Below are 17,788 nucleotides of genomic sequence, written 5' to 3'. Positions count from 1 at the left end.
TAATTTTAAAGATGTAATTGGTGCAGAGATGGTAGTTAATGTCATAGGCTCACGAGCTGTAGAGCGTTACTTCGACCTCCTACCGTTCTGTTAATCGTGTCACTATTCACGTTACTTGTGCCAGGCGTCCCTGTAGGAACATTTTGCATAATTCACATTTAATTTTCGCAGACTCTAAATGAAGTAATTACACGCCGATGTAAGTATTTATTACAAGACGAGGCATGTAATTTTCAATACATGAAATTATCTTTATTTGACGTACAGTTTCTGCTCACTGTGGGTTAGCATAAAATAATGAAATATTTTGTATAAATATCGACCGTGAACTTTCTCTTAAAAACAGACTCACTGAAGAACCTGTTGTGTCATTAGCAGACCATAATGTTGCCTAAAAGAAATTGAGTGATGCCTGTTTTAAGAGAGGTGCGATGTATTCGGCTACAGTTTTCTGGCTGCGGCCACCAATGACGCGATGTCGATGTAGCACTTTGGCCCTTCCGTATCCTTTGATAAACCCTTCAGTTTCTCTGCACGCTGTATCCAGTCATCAATGAAATCATCCTTTAGGTCTTCTGGCACGCGGTTTACGAATGCACACGCCGATGTCAAGAGATCTGAAAGAATAAAAAGGTAGGAATTATTATTATAAATTACAAATAACATACAAGTATAGCATTTAGTAGCGATTGAATTTATGGAAGCTAGGGTTTTGACATGTGATAGGATGCAAAAGGCTCAGTTTTATGCTGTACTTTCAATGCTTGAGGTTTTTAACTACCAAAAAACTGAAGCAGTTCTGAAGTGGGGGACAAGGAAGGAACCTCCAAGCGTGCACTGAGATAAGAGACCGAGAATCATCTGTCAGATAATGCCGGCGTCCCCCGGAAACGTTGCAATAAAAGACAACGGCCAATCCTTCCAACACCGGAAAAGTAAAAAGAATGGGCCCTTCTCAGAGCCAACTCTGACGATTGCAAGCCTAAACGTAGACGGTATCACCAAAAACAAACAACAAATCATATCACAACTTTGCCGCACGCACAAATGGGACATACTGTGTATACAAGAAACACACAAGAAAGAAGGGGCAATAAGACCAGAAATAGAAGGAATGAAATTAGCCATAGAAAATCCACATCCTAAATATGGCAGCGCTGTCTTCACAAAACCTGAGATGGCCATAATATCAACTAACAGAACTACATACAATAACATAGAATTACTGACTGTTGAGTGTAGCACCTTCACCGTAACGTCAGTATACTAGCCGCCCGGAGAGAAGTTCAACTTGACTTTGCCGCCAAACTTCAACAACCAGAAAACAGAGTTCATCTTAGGAGACTTCAACTGCCACAGCACATCATGGGGCTACAAACGTACAGACGACAACGGACATAAATTAGAGCAGTGGGCGGAAATAAATAACTTATCCCTGATCCATGATCCCAAGCTACCATGCTCGTTCAGCAGCAAAATCTGGAAGCGCGAATACAACCCTGATATTTGTTTTGTAAGCGCAAACGTGGAAGACCGACGCTTAAAAACTGCATACGCACCTCTTTCTAAAACACAACACCGACCTATCGGAATCCAAATATACACTGCTCTGAGAACAACGAAAATACCATTCCGCAGACGCTTCAACTTTAAAAAAACTAAATGGACAGAATATGCTGTGGAACTGGATGCAGAAATAAAAAATCTACACCCAATTCCAGAAAATTATCAAACTTTCGTAGAGACCCTCCAAAAGATTTCTCGAAGACACATACCCCGAGGCTGCAGAGACCATTTCATCCCAGGTCTCTCTGACGAATCAAAGAACATCCTGAGGGAGTACGAAATGCTTTACGAACAGGACCCCTTTGGTGAAGAAGTAGTCCAATATGGAGAAACACTAATGGAAATGATTAGTGAATCAAGACAAAGGAAATGGGTCGAAACTCTGGAAAGAATGGATATGACCCACAGTAGCAAAGTCGCTTGGAACTTAATAAAAAAAACTTAATTGTGACTTTGGGACAGCTAAACAACGCTCTTCAGTAACACCCAATCAAATTGCCCTCCAGCTCCTACCAAATGGAAAACCCAACAAGAAATTTCAGAAAATAAAAATCAGCAGAATTCAGAGTCAAGAGTCAAGCATGTTCGAAATACCATTTACCATGAAAGATCTTAATCATGGAATGAACTCAATGAAAAACGGGAAAGCAGCGGGAGACGACGATATATGCGTGGAACAAAAAAATGGCTCTGAGCACTATGCGACTTAACTTCTGAGGTCATCAGTCGCCTAGAACTTAGAACTAATTAAACCTAACTACATCACACACATCCATGCCCGAGGCAGGATTCGAACCTGCGACCGTAGCGGTCACGCGGTTCCAGACTGAAGCGCCTTTAACCGCACGGCCACACCGGCCGGCTATGCGTGGAACAGATCAAACAGCTCGGACCTAGTGCCAAGCAATGGATCCTGCAGCTCTTTAATCATTGCTTAAAAACGTGTAAGATCCCAAAGAAAGAAATCAAAGGTAGTGGCGCTACTAAAACCTGGGAAAGACGCAGGTCAACCGAAGAACTACCGCCCAATAGCACACCTGTGCCATCTGTACAAACTGTACGAACGAATAATCCTAAACCGCATAGCAAATATCGCAGACCAAAAGCTCATTCCCTAACAGGCTGGATTCAGACCCGGGAAATCATGCACCAGTCAAATCCTAGCACTCACAGAACACATAGAGGAAGGGTTTGAAAACAAACAAATAACAGGTGTAGCATTGGTGGACTTAAGTTCTGCATACGACACCGTCAACCACAGAAAGCTCATGGAGAAACTGTACTGTACATTTAAGGATCATCAGTTCACAAAAATCATAGAATCTCTGCTGCAAAACAGACAGTTCTATGTAATGCTGGACGGAAAAAAAAGCCGATGGCGTCGACAAAAGAACGGCCCCGCCCAGGGCAGTGTGCTGGCCCCCTTACTATTTAACCTATACACCAATGATCAGCCAACACCGGAACGTACTACCCATTTCTTGTATGCCGATGATCTGGCCATTACAGCGCAAGGAAATAGCTTCGAGGAAGTAGAAGGGAAGTTACAAAGCTCGCTACACGTAACGTCTGAATACTATAAAGAGAACTCCCTCAAACCAAATCCATCTAAGACACAGGTTAGCGCTTTCAACCTCCGCACAAAACAGGCAAACAGGAAGCTGAGCGTCATCTGGAATGGCAATAAACTGGACCATACGGACAAACCAACATACCTTGGTGTTGTGCTGGATAGATCACTGACGTACAGATACCACTGTGAAAAAACGTGCCAAAAAGTTGCTGCCAGGAACAATATTTTAAGAAAACTGACGAATAGTAAATGGGGAGCCAGTCCGACTGTATTACGAACAACTGCTCAAGCACTTTGCTTCTCCACGGCAGAATATGCATGCCCTGTATGGTCTCGATCCACATATGCCAACAAAGTCACTACAGTCCTTAATGAAACATGCAGGCTAACAACAGGATGCATGAAACCCACTCCACTTGGGAAAATATACAAAGCAGCTGGATTCTCATCTCCTGAATCCCGAAGAATTGCGCACGAACATACAGAAAAATTTAAACAGATTTTCGACGAGCGCCACCCGCAGCATGGTTCTTCATGTGGACGTAGCAGACTTAAATCTCGCAAGAGATTTCTCGCTAGTGAATTGAACGAGCCTCCGAAGGACTACCCTGCCTCACGAGAAATACCCAGCGGCAGTACATCAAGCTGGAAGATTTGGAGAACACTGAACCACATCAGAACAGGCGTAGCACCAGTTAAAGCAAACCTAATCAAATGGGGCTCAAGGACGAAGGAGACAACAAATGCGACTGTGGTGAAGTTCAGGATATGGAACACCTTCTACAGTGTTCCCTCTGCCCCACAAGGTGTACCCTTGACGAACTATAGCTTGAGAAGAGAGAAACATTGGACTTGGCCCGGCATTGGGCTGAAAGGCTCTGAAACAAATCTCCGGACACGAAAAAGTAAAGTAAGTATGCAGAACTGTATTGTCATTGTCAATAAAGAACTTTCGAAAGTAGAAGTATACAAACTACATACGACATTTCTTATCGTTTGCAGTGGAGTTACACGCAAAAGAAGTTAGAAACGTTCCAAGCAAAAATGCCTAAACTGCCTCCGCTTTGCAGCTTTCCATCCAGTGAAAAGACACCAAATTCGGTTACAAACAGGCTATACCTTTTGTGTTGCCCTTGTTTTCGGTATCTTTCTCGCCCTTTCTGACAAAGGTTCTTTTGTGAATCAAAACTAACGTCATTTCATTATTATCAACTTTGGAATAGATTTTGAAAGTTGGCAAAAAGTACATGGATTCATTTTAAAAAAAGTTTAGGTACTTCGATAGCTCACAGACAAACATTCTCATCTCATTCCACGTTGTCTGGCAAGAGAACTCCTTTGGATGTACTCACTCAACCGTTCGTGAAATTTTACCTCTCACGACATTAACAAATGCTTTCCGTTATGACGGGGACCAGACGAATGGTAATTGCATTTTACAACGTGTCTAACAAAACGGATAGTTTCTAGGGATGCTTTTATTTTCACGGGTTATGGTTTTTATATCAAAAAGGCGTATGTCACCCTCGGAGCACAAAATGTAGGCTGCGATTATTAAGATCGTTGACATAACAGCTCGAACTCCCAGTTAAGATCAATGAAACAGGCGAAATACCATCAGACTGCAAGGAGAATTCAACGATCTCCATTCCAAAGAATGCTTGTGTATTACCTTACTAACAATTTAAAAAGACATCGTTGCAAAATAGGGACGCGAATTGATTAGAGAAGGATATAACGATTAGTAGAAGGTGACCTGGAAAAAGATTGGTTGGGTTTCAGAGAAATGAAGGAAGATGCGAACCAACACCAATCCTACGACTTACCTAGGAAACAGCTTGAGGAGGGGCAAACCCACATTTACACCTTCACTTAAAACTTCCGGGCTGATAGGCCGTGATCGAAGTATAAAACTGTCCCCTGACGTTTCGTCTCCGACTGCAGGAGATATCCTCGGAGGTACTGCGCCGAACTGCGAAGAAAACTCGAAGAAGCGCTGATTATATAGGCAGTACAGAGGGCGATACTGTCGATCACGTGGCATCGGCTATGAGATTTTACTGCACTAACAACGAAAACGTAGCAAGCGATGAACGTTTTTCCTTTAATAATTTTGTGTGGGGTATCAGCGAAAAAAGTTTCGTAAAGGTTTGAATTTGTTAAGTTTCTTGGAATTGTGTTTGCGCATCGTCAGTTGTGCTGCCTACAGACACCCAGTTCTCCCATGGTCGACGTTTTCCACAATGTTATTCATCCATGACGTCTTAAGGTCACATATGACACTTACTCACAAGTCGCTTTTGTGTTTCTTTAAGTTCAGAGTCAGTTATGGAGCAACAGTTAGTGAAACGCTTACAGTGTAAATACATTTTGAGCTATAATTCCATAATTAATTATACAACGAAAATTAAGTTATATCAGTGAAACGTTTACTTATTCTTTGTTTAGTTACTACAAAGTTTTTTGACAGGCACAACTACAGGTGTTTAAGGTTGTTGTATGGGAAGTTTTAGGCCATCATATATAAACACTGATCTTTTTATCGCTTCTGTAGAGGCTTTGTAGCTGATGTGGGTACATTTAACAAGTTGTGTGAGCGCGTGGTACAAACTGAGTTGGCAACACTGTCACTGGCTAGCTTTGCCATTTTGAAAGACGCACTCAGAATGACCAAATCCCAAGGTTCATTTGTCAACCTGTTGCCAGTACCGTAAATAACTAGATACCTTCCAGTAAGACACCAGATTTTTATGAACGATTTGCATTTGCAAATTACTCCCACACTTCTTCATTTACACAAAACTTCCGTTGTCTTGTTTAATTCATCCTTTTCGAACAATAGCAAAATTTAAAATACTGCTACCGCCAAAAAATTGCTGCCCAGGCTGGTGGCAGTGGCAGTAAAAAATACCATACTTGCCTCAGTGTCTTGGTTGGTACAAGAGCTATGAGTAGTGTATCTGATGAAAAGAAAACTGTTGCTCGTGTGGGATGAAGTGTTTCGGTAGTGCAACGGGTGTGTGCAGAATGGTTCACGGAAGGCCGTACAACACGACGAGATGGGTCAGTTCGTATCACCCAGACCAACCCCCCGAGAAGATCGACACTTCATCCGAATGGCATTGCAGGACACATCTGCGTCTTCCTCGGCTCTGGCGCAACAGTGGAACATTGTAAAACATCGTACACTTTCAAGGGTGATAGTCCGTCGGCATTTATTACGGCGTGGTTTACGCGTGTGTCGTCCAGTTCTCCACCTGCCTTTGACGAGAGTACGAGAACATGCTAGACGGCAATGGTGTATGGAACGACGTCACTGGGGACAGGAATGGCATCAGACAGTGTTTTCGGACGAATCCAGATTCTGTTTGTTTGAAAATGATGGCCGCATTCTTCTTCGCTGCAGACAGCGACAGCGGCATCATAGTGACTGCATTCGCAAAAGACGTTCAGCGCCAACTCAAGGCCTAAAGGTGTGTAGTGCTGTTGGGTACAACCACAAATCACAGTTGGTGGGTGTCCAGGGCACTGTGACCCGTAGCCGTACCCTTTCTGCACAACACCTCAGACACCATTTTTCAGCGAGACAGTGCACAACCACACGTTTCTGCACGAACACCTGCCTTGTTGGTGTCACAAGATGTCAGCCTATTGCCCTAACCCGAAAATCAGCAGACTTGTCGTCAATCGAAAATGTGTGAGATTGGTGAAACGACAGGTGCAGCTATGTGACCCAATGCCAACCACCACAGATGAACACTGGAACCACGTGAATGTAGCGTGTATGGCTATACCACAGGATGCCATTCGCATCTTATATGCATCGATGACATCACGCATGGAACAAGATATCAGAACCCATGGCGGATCTTGTGCCTACAAGGCAATAGGACACATTCTGAACTGAGGCGACTGAAATGCTAATCATTTATGCAGAACATACTAATGTACACTACTGGACATTAAAATTGCTACACCAAAAAGAAATGCAAATGATAAACGGGTATTCATTGGACAAATATATTATACTAGAATTGACGTGTGATTACATTTTCACGTATTTGGGTGCATAGATCCTGAGAGATCAGTACCCAGAACAACCACCTCTGCCCGTAATAACGGCCTTGATACGCCTGGCCATTGAGTCAAACAGAGCTTGGATTGCGTGTACATGTACAGCTACCCATGCACCTTCAACACGATACCACAGTTCATCAAGAGTAGTGACTGGCGTATTGCGACGAGCCCGTTGCTCGGCCCCCATTGGTGAGGGATCTGGACAATTTGCTGGCCAGGGCAGCAGTCGAACATTTTCTGTATCCAGAAAGGCCCGTATGGGACTTGCAACATGCGGTCGTGCGTTATCCTGCTCAAATGTAGGGTTTCGCTGGGATCGAATGAAGGGTAGAGCCACGGTCGTAACACATCTGAAATGTAACGTCCACTGTTCAAAGTGCCATCAATGCGAACAAGAGGTGACCGAGACGTGTAACCAGTGGCACCCCATACCATCATGCCGGGTGATACGCCAATATGGCGATGACGAATACATGCTTCCAATGTGCGTTCACCGCGATGTCGCCAAACATGGATCCGACCATCATGATGCTGTACACAGAACCTGGATTCATCCGAAAAAATGACATTTTGCCATTCGTGCACCCAGGTTCGTCGTTGAGTACACCATCGCAGGCGCTCCTGTCTGAGATGCAGCGTCAAGGGTAACCGCAGCCATGGCCTCCGAGCTGATAGTCCATGCTGCTGCAAACGTCGTCGAACTGTTCGTGCAGATGGTTTTTGTCTTGCAAACGTCCCCATCTGTTGACTCAGGGAGCGAGACGTGGCTGCACGATCCGTTACAGCCATGCGGATAAGATGCCTGTCATCTCGACTGCTAGTGATACGAGGCCGTTGGGATCCAGCACGCCGTTCCGTATTACCCTCCTGATCCCACCGATTACATATTCCGCTAACAGTCATTGGATCTCGACCAACGCGAGCAGCAATGTCGCGATACGATAAACCGCAACGGCGATAGGCTACAATCCGACCTTTATCAAAGTTGGAAACGTGATGGGTACGCATTTCTCCTCCTTACACGAGGCATCACAACAACGTTTCAGCAGGCAACGCCGGTCAACTGCTTTTGTGTATGAGAAATCGGTTGGAAACGTTCTTCATGTCAGCACGTTGTAGGTGTCGCCACCGGCGCCAACCTTGTGTGAATGCTCGGAAAAGCTAATCATTTGCATATCACAGCATCTTCTTCCTGTCGGTTAAATTTCGCGTCTGTAGCACGTCATCTTCGTGTGTAGCAGTTTTAGTGCCAGTAGTGTATATGTCCGGCAATATGAGCGTTGAAGGTGTGCTGGTTTCGTTTTTTTCTTCTTCTTCTTCTGAAGATGAGTATAGCCCTTAACGCAAAGTCGCCGTGCTGGCTGGACTCCCCCTAGCACTCTGATACTTATGAGGAATTCCTTCGGCTGATTTCACTCGATTCTTTTTCAAGCTCCCTCCGCTATGCTCGACGGTCGCTGCCAGTCAGTTCATGACGTCTGTGTGCTTTTAGTTTAGCTGTGTTTGTTCCTTCGCGTTTCCACTTCACTGTCACCAGCAGTCGCTTTGGACAGCATTAGAAGTTTTATAATGTCCCTGGTGGATGAGTGTCTCAGGCGACATCCAATGGCCAGGCCGCATTCGAAGTCACTGAGCAGGCCTGACCGACACATTGTGCTGTCACCACTTCTCTACGACAACACAATTCTCCTCGACTCTCCCAACATTCCTCTGTTTCGTTTATCTCAGCCAGCGTCAGTAGTATCGTTGGTGTGTGTCGTTACGTGTTGACGTGAACGTTTAAGTTTAATTCCTTTGTTCGTTTGTTTCGTTTCTGTCAGTGTTAAAATGCTAACCATTGCAGAACGTGTGTTTTTAGTCGAACAAGTGTTCAAAACTGGCCGTAAATACACAGTTTCAGTTCGTCAAATATTTAATTCAGTTTTCCCGAAGACAACACTCCCACATCGCGATACTATGTGAGATTTGATTAACAAATTTCGAAGTACGGGTTCAGAGACAGATGCACCGAGTAGTGGTCGTCCTAGCGTTTTGTCTGAGGATAAACTACTCGATATTTCCGATAAAACGTCCATGAGTCCGAACAAGACAGTATGAAAACTCGTCCAGGTTAGTGTTGGAACGGCCCACACAGTTGTAACGAAAATTTAGAACTATTCCCAAACAAAGTCGTGCAAGAACTGAAAAATTCTGATCATGGCAAGATACTGCATTATTGTCAATGGTTCAAAAATTTCGTTTAACAGAATGTAAGGGATATTCTTAATGATACTTTTTTCGCTGATAAGGCGTGGTTTTATTTATCCGGGTACATGAACTCGCAAAATTCTCGTAAGTGGAGTACTGCAAATCCATTGTGTATTCGTGAGGAACCACTTCATTCTGTGAAACTAGGAGTTTGGATTGCAATTTCTAGGCGTCGGATTGTGGGTGCCATATTTTTCAACGAATAATAAACGCACAACGATACTGCAGTGGTATTATGTATTCATTCATAGAAGAACTTGTGTTAAGTGAAATACTGAACGGTTATTTTCCACAAGATGGTGCAACCGCGCATACAGCTCGCGTTTCAATGTCACTGCTTGCTGACGTTTTTGGTGATCGCATAATTTCACAGGGACTTTGGCCTCCACGATCGCCTGACCTAACACCACCTGACTTATTCTTCTACGGTGCAGCGAAAGCAACTGTCTATAAAAACCGTCCAAAATCTATCGATGAATTGAAAACTGCAATATCCACTTTCACTGCTTCTGTTACAGAAGACACGTTACAACTTGTGTTTGGAAACATGATTAGCGAATTGAATTGTGTATTCAACAACAGGGGGGACACTCAACATTTAATGTGAAAATTTGTGAGTAAAAATGAAGATTAAATAAATTAATAACTTGTATTTCACTGAGTTTCGTTTCGGTATATTCACTGCCGCATACGGCACGCGCGGCTATCAATCATACGCCACTGCGAGGAGACTTTTTGAACACCCCTTACAACAAAACATGTGGCACTCAGCGTGCTAGCATTTGTCGAAAACACCCTTAAGATATTTTGAACAGTTCACGAAATAAAAGGGCTACTACATCTTACGTAGCTCATTTTGTACATACAGGGCACTCTGAGCCGACTGTACACTGAGGTGACAAAAGTCACACGATACCTCCTAATATCGGGTTCAAAATGGCTCTGAGCACTATGGGACTTAACTTCTAAGGTCATCAGTCACCTAGAACTTAGAACTACTTAAACCTAACTAACGTAAGGACATCACACACATCCACGCCCGAGGCAGGATTCGAACCTGCGACAGTGGCGCCTAGAACCGCTCGGCCACCCCGGCCGGCCCTAAAATCGGGTCCCACGTCAGCGTGGTGCAGCATCTCGACGTGGCATGGACTCAACAATTCATTGGAAGTCCCCTCCAGAAATACTGAGCCGCCGGCCGCTGTGGCCGAGCGATTCTAGGCCCTTTCAGTCCGGAACCGCGCTGTTGATCCGGTCGCAGCTTCGAATCCTGCCTCGGGCATGGATGTGTGTGATGTCCTTAGGTTAGTTAGGTTTAAGTAGTTCTAAGTCTAGGGGACTGATGACCTCAGATGTTAAGTCAATAGTGCTTAGAGCCATTTGAATATTGAGCCATCTCGCCTCTACAGCCGTCCATAATTGCGAAATTATTGCCGCCGCAAGACTTTGTCCACAAACTGACGTTTCGATTGTGTCCCATAAATGTTCGATGGGATCCATGCTGGGCCATGTGGCTGGCCAAATTATTCTCTCGAGTTGTGCAGAATGATCTTCAAACAAATGACGAACAATTGTCACCCTGTGACATGACGCTTTGTCATCCGAGTCCACGAATGGCTGCAAATGAGCTCCAAATAGCCGAATATAACAATTTCCAGTCAATGATCCGTTCAGTTGGACCAGAGGACCCAATCCATTGCATGTAAACACAGCCCACACAATTATGAAGCCACCACCAACTTGTACAGTGCCTTCTTGACAACTTGGGTCCATAGATTCAGGGTCTACGCCACACTCACACCGTACCATTAGCTGTTACCAACTGAAATCGGAACTCATCTGACCAGGCCACGGTTTCCATTCGTTACTTGCGTCCGTCATCTGCTGCCATAGTTCATTAACGCCAAATTTCACTGCACTGTCCTAACGGATACCTTCATCATTCGTTCTGCTATGATTTCTGTGGTTATTTTACACAGTGGTGCTTGTCTTTTAACACTGACAAATCTACGCAAACGCCGCTGCTCTCGGTCGTTAAGTGAAAGCTGTTGAGCACTGTGTTGTGTGTGGTGAGAGGTAACGGCTGAACTTTGATGTTCTAGGCACACTCTTGACACTGTGGATCTCAAAATACTGAATTCCCTCACGATTTCCAAAATGGAATGTCCCATGCGTCTAGCTCCAACTACCATTCCGCGTTCAAAGTCTGTGAATTCCCGTCGTGCGACCATAATCACGTCGGGCACCTCTTCACATGAAACACCCCAGTTCAAATGACAGCTCCGCCAATGCAACGTTCTTTTATATCTCGTGTACACGGGCTACTGCCATCTGTATACGTGCACATCGCTATCCAGTGACTTGCACATCGCTATCCAGTGACTTTTGCCACCTCAGTGTGCCGATATTTTTTCTCGGAAACAGTTCGTTCGTGTTTTATTGGTAAAATAAGTATTATACATGTCCTGTGAATACACCTTACGTGTTTTTAGTACAGTGGTTTCGTTTGTCTTCTTCAAAAAAATGGCTCTGAGCACTATGGGACTTAACATCTATGGACATCAGTCCCCTAGAACTTAGAACTACTTAAACCTAACTAACCTAAGGACATCACACACAACACCCAGCCATCACGAGGCAGAGAAAATCCCTGACCCCGCCGGGAATCGAACCCGGGAACCCGGGCGTGGAAAGCGAGAACGCTACCGCACGACCACGAGATGCGGGCTTGTCTTCTTCACCCTCATGCTGTTATTCATTGCTGACTTTTCCTTTAGGGCCAGTTTCCCATCACAGGGGCAAGAGTGTGCCCTGAACCTCTATCCGCTCCTGTGCCCTCTTTGATAAAGCCCTTTGGCAGAACGAGGGTAACGTCTTACGCCGGAAGTCTTCGACCGCCATTGCTGACGATTTTGATTCAAAATTTATGTAGTGGCTGGGGTTGTACACAGGACGCAGGACGGTTTTGATTATTAGATAATGACGCTAATCGCAGGCCACGATTCATACTTGGGGATCTATGTAGAAAAGAACCATTGCTCACTGCTGCATATATGTTCCGAGAATAACAGCGAGTGGGTCCTTTTTGAGATTTTGGTGTCCATACATATTATAAAATTGAATGTAAGTATATATGTATGTTACAAGCCTTCTACTAAACCGTTGTATTGATTTCAACCAAATTTGGTGGGTAAGAATCATTTACTTCTCAAAGCGGTAGAGGTCAAAAAGGAGCGTAGCTCACGATCCACAGCTATCCAGAGAATGAGAGTACTTCGTGACTTGCAACAAACTTCACACATTTTGTGAAACCTTTAAGAGACTTTTCTCGCTGACACTCCCCACAAAATGATGAAAGGAAAAATTGTTTATCACTTACTGCATTTTCGCTCTTCATGCAGTAAAACTGCGTTATCAGGCATGATCTTTTACTTTATTACTTCTTTACCACTAACTCTATTTGAAACACACTTCGCAGAGGGTACCTCTGGATGTACCTGTACAATCAGATCATTGTGCAACGCATAGTTCTGGAAATATAACGTCACCAACATTGGCCTGTGTGGAAATGAAACTACAGGGCGATAATCGCAAGAGATACAAGCGAAATACGTGTACAACTACGTGTGAAATACGCTAAATACATTTGAAATATATGTGATATGTGCGTTCTTGGGTAAAGCTATGGGTAAAAAGCTCCTTGTCAATCCCTGCATAGGGTCAACCACATTTGGCACCCATACCACTATCTACCTGAAAAATAATATTGTGGGGATAAGAACCAGCAAACGTCTATGGCAGTGAAAGTGAAAACGTGGAAAAAGTATTGGGGGGGGGGGGGGGGAGAAGATGGACAGACACAGAGGGCAAAAGAGGAAATGGGCAGGGGTGGAGCATGGAGGAGATAGACAGCTAGAGGAGGAGGAGGTATACTTAGAAGGCGGAGTGGAGATGGACAAAGGGCAAAGAAGCAGACAGACAAAGGGAGGATGAGCAGATGGACAGACGGAGGTGGGGAGGAACAGATGGACAGAGAGGTGGGAAGGAGTAGATGGATGGTGAGAGTTGGACAGGAGCACATGGACAGGGAGAAGTGGGGAGGAGCAGATGGACAGAGAGCGAAGGGTAGAGGTGTTAGACAGAGAGAAAGGAAGAAAGAGATGGACAGTGGCAGGGGACGGTCGGGGCGGTGGGGGGGGGGGGAGGAAGGATTTGAACTAACAGAAGACTGGAATAAATACTTGTCAGGGCAGTGCCAAGTATTCAGCTAGTTTCTACATATTGCACTCCATGTTCTGTAGCTATGGTATTGATGCACAAATCACATTTACGTACACTGATGGTTATCTCTTTTGCCAACTTCTACATTCCTGTAGAGAACAAACAAATGGAGTGCCTCTACAAATGAGCACTTCTTTTCGAACTGAAACGACGTAATATTGTTTCACTGCTCAGCTTAAGCGATTTGACACTGCAACGCTGACAGAGTGAAAAAGTGGAAGCTGTAGCTGAGTCGGCGTAAGTTGTTGATTCCTGACACTCGGAGTGGGCTGGGTGTGGCAGCTTTGTGGGCCTACCTCAATAAATAACTAAAGCAATTTTGTAAAAGTCTCCATGGCAACGCCTCAGTGCTGTCACAGCCCTGTAGACGGCTACTGTTTTCGCCTGCTTTGCAGTTAAAAGCTGGCAACAGCGCTGCGATCTGTCACAGATCTTCTTACACCATATTGACTATCGGCTGAGAGTAACGGGAGAAGCAGTTACAGACAACGTCAGAGGTAGATATGGTTCGACCACACGAAATATTCTCCACCCTATGTGGACAGCACCGGCAACACCTTGGCAGTATGTTGGCTTTTGCATGCAACAACATGGTCCATCAGAAATATTGCCCAGCTGTCTCACAACATTTCTGTGCATTATGGCCGAATTGCACCAATGTTGATGGCAAGACAATTGAGGCCACACACTGCCATAAAATATGACCGACGTAAAGACGTCTTTAGCTCTTACAAGCACTGCTTACAGCTTACAACTGTCTGGCAATGTTGTACAGACAAAAAAAAAGAAGTGCGCGAAACTGATTGACACATTAGAGGTAAAAAAGCTGCTCACCTCTGCGTTCCGCCTCAGATGCGCAGACGAACGAGTGCGGACTCAGGTCACAGCGCAGAACCTGGAAGCCCTCGCTCTGCAGCAGCTGACGGAACTCGCTGGCTGGGTCCTCACTGTGCTGGTATGGAGATACGAATTTCTCCACGTCCTGCGAGGAAGAAAAACAATCACAACAGCGCTTGCTTCATTTAGGCAAAAAATAGTATCTCTCAGGGTATTGTTATACAATCAAATAGCGTTAGCTCATTCAACATTTAAAAAATAATATTGTTAATATTAGTAGTCTTTCTTCCCCGCAGCTATTTCAATTCTGTTCATCATGTTGCTAAGAAAAAATTCGTCTTTTCCTACTTAATGCTTATTTCGTTTTCAACCAAACATGTTTTACCTGCTCATATTAGGTATCGCGACTGGCCTATAATACAAATAAAATTATTTAATTATACACATTTTGTGAGGAGGTGTGTAGTGTTCCCTGACATCACATGCAAATTACTTATTCGTAAATATGTGGGTAGTGATTTATCACTCACTTTCACTCTTATATTCTTTTCCTATGTTCAATTGTTTTTTTATAGACACTGTGTGGGCACAATACAGTTTTCCAATTGATAGTAGGTCATATTTACACATTTCACTACATACAACCTCTTCTGCTCCACACTGCACGAGGCCCTACAAAAAACTATATGTAATAAATAAAAAGGAAGTTAGAAAATTTAGAAAGACACACACAGTGCAACGACCACCAAGCCTCCATCCATTCCCACACCAACACCCTCCTTCATTCTCACCCTCTGTAGCTCCCACGATCATTCAGTAAACACTACTGCAAGTGAGCAAGGTAGTGTGCAACAGGAAAGGTAATGAAATGTATAAATGTCAGCTACTATCGACTGTAAATGTGTACTGTGTGCATCTGGTGCCAGCAGATGATCCAATGCACACATCTACATCTACATACATACTTCGCTAGCCACCAAGCGGTGTGTGGCGGAGGGCACTATTCGCACCAAAGTCATATTTCCCTCCCTCTGTTCCACTCGCGGATCGCGCGAGGGAAAAACGACTGTCTGAACCCCTCAGTACGAGCTCTAATTTCCCTTATCTTTGAATGGTGGTCATTGCGCGATATGAAAGTTGGTGATAATAATATATGCTCTACATCCTCGGTAAATATCGGATTTTGGAATTTAGTAAGCAGCCTCTTCCGTTTAGCGCGTCGTCTATCTGCAAGTGTGTCCCACTTCAAACTCTCTATGAGACTTGTAAAGCTCTCGCAAACAGCTAAATGTACCAGTCACGAATCTTGCCACTCTTCTGTGGACCTTCTCAATTTCTTGAAGCAGTCCCAACTGGTAAGGGTCCCATACAGACGAACAAAACTCAAGGACTTGACGAACTAAAGTATTGTAAGCACTTTCCTTTGCTGAAGAACTGCATCGCTTCAGGATTCTAGCAATAAACAACAATCTAGAGTTCGCCTTACCCGTTACTTGTGTAATCTGATCCTTCCATTTGAGATCATTTCGAACAGGCACACCCAGATACCTGACGGATGTTACCGCTTCCAAGGACTGGCCATTTATTTTGTGCTCTTACATTAATGGGGATTTTCGCTTTGTTATACGCAGTAGGTTACACTTGCTAATACTGAGAGATAACTGCCAGTCATTGCACCACGCATTTATTTTCTGCAAATCCTCGTTGATTTGTTCACAACTTTCGTGTGATACTACTTTCCTGTAGGCTATAGCATCAAAGGCAAACAGTCTAATGCCGCTGTCAATACCATCAACCAGATCGTTTATGTAAATCGTAAAAAGCAGCGCACCTATCACGCTGCCCTGGGGCACACCTGAAGTTGCTCTTGTTTCTGTTGAAGTCACCCCTTTCAGGACGACATACTGCTCTCTGTCTGTTAGAAAACTTTCTATCCAACCGCATATGTCATCGGATAGACCGTAACCGTGCACTTTTTGGAACAAGCGACAGTGTGGAACTGAGTCGGACGCCTTTCGACAGTCGAGGAATATGGCATCACCCTGGGAGCCGGTATCTAGAGCCTGTTGTATATCATGCACAAAGAGGGCCAGCTGTGTCTCGCATGACCGCTGCTTCCTAAAACCGTGCTGGTTTCTGCAGATGAGTTTCTCAGTCTACAAAGGTCTGAACACAAAATATGCTCCACGATTCTACAACAAATCGCTGTCAGTGAAATTGACCGGTAATTATGAGCATCCGATTTTCTACCCTTTTTATAGATTGCTATGACCTGTGCCTTTTTCCAGTCTCGTGGAACTTTCCGCATTTCCAGTGATCTCTGATAGATGATGGGATAAATCAGAACAATATATTCATAAATCCAGGAGGGCGTGCTGGTCGGGGTGGCCGAGTGGTTCTAGGCGCTACAGTCTGGAACCGCACAACCGCTACGGTCGCAGGTTCGAATCCTGCCTCGGGCATGGGTGTGTGTGATGTCATTAGGTTGGTTAGGTTTAAGTAGTTCTAAGTTCTAGGGGACTGATGACCTCCGACGTTAAGTCCCATAGTACTCAGAGCCATTTGAACCATTTTTTGAACCAGGAGGGCGTGTGTGTTCCAGATCTCCTTGTAAACAACTGGACCGATTTCAACCAAACGCCTTACACATGTCCCTTCCTGTCGGACAACAATCGCTGTTGGGGTAAAAATCACCTATTCATCACATTTCAGAAAATATGACGTCATAAACATTGAGATGAGTGAAAAAAATTCCGCATCATGCATGAAGTTTTAATACATTTATTCTTTACCTTTGAGACGCTCCTAAGGTAGAGTCAATATAAGGAAATCCATGACACCTGAGATCTCTTTTTACAGCTTTAAACTTCAAAACGTAAACATCTGTAGGCGGAAACGATAGCATTTGATAAAGCTATGAAAGGATGTTGCCATAGCGACGTTTACAAAATCGCGTTGTAGACACGCAGCCTAGCCTGCAAAAACCGTCCGGGTCTTGTTTCTTAATTTGGATGCTGTGCTTACACATTTGTACATTGTGTATATTACCTTGTACGACTGTTTAGTATTCTCAGAGGTGTCTTCACGAAGATATGGTAATGGAAGTTTTTCGATACTTCACTACAAACACAATTTCTTGTTCGTTTTCGTTTCTGATACAAATCTGGAAAAATTAATACCTGAGAAATGCTCAGTTTGTCAGAATAA

At 44.2% G+C, this 17,788-nt stretch overlaps 1 protein-coding gene across 1 annotated transcript in view; it reads right to left on the bottom strand.

Annotated features, from left to right (window-relative positions):
- Positions 1-441: 441 nt before the first annotated feature.
- The window catches only part of LOC126234957 (juvenile hormone acid O-methyltransferase-like), a 48,447-nt gene continuing 31,100 nt past the window's right edge, over positions 442-17,788 (bottom strand). Inside the window, exons 4-5 of the mRNA XM_049943695.1 lie at positions 14,579-14,726; positions 442-617 (exon numbers count right to left, since the gene is read on the bottom strand). Of these exons, the coding sequence (XP_049799652.1) occupies positions 442-617; positions 14,579-14,726 (324 nt within the window). The remainder of the gene's footprint in view (positions 618-14,578; positions 14,727-17,788) is intronic.

The sequence above is a fragment of the Schistocerca nitens genome, chromosome 2 (genome assembly GCF_023898315.1).
Source record: "Schistocerca nitens isolate TAMUIC-IGC-003100 chromosome 2, iqSchNite1.1, whole genome shotgun sequence".
NCBI lineage: Eukaryota > Metazoa > Arthropoda > Insecta > Orthoptera > Acrididae > Schistocerca > Schistocerca nitens.
The sequence above is the reverse complement of the archived record's forward strand: the minus strand, read 5'-3'. Positions and strand labels throughout refer to the sequence as shown.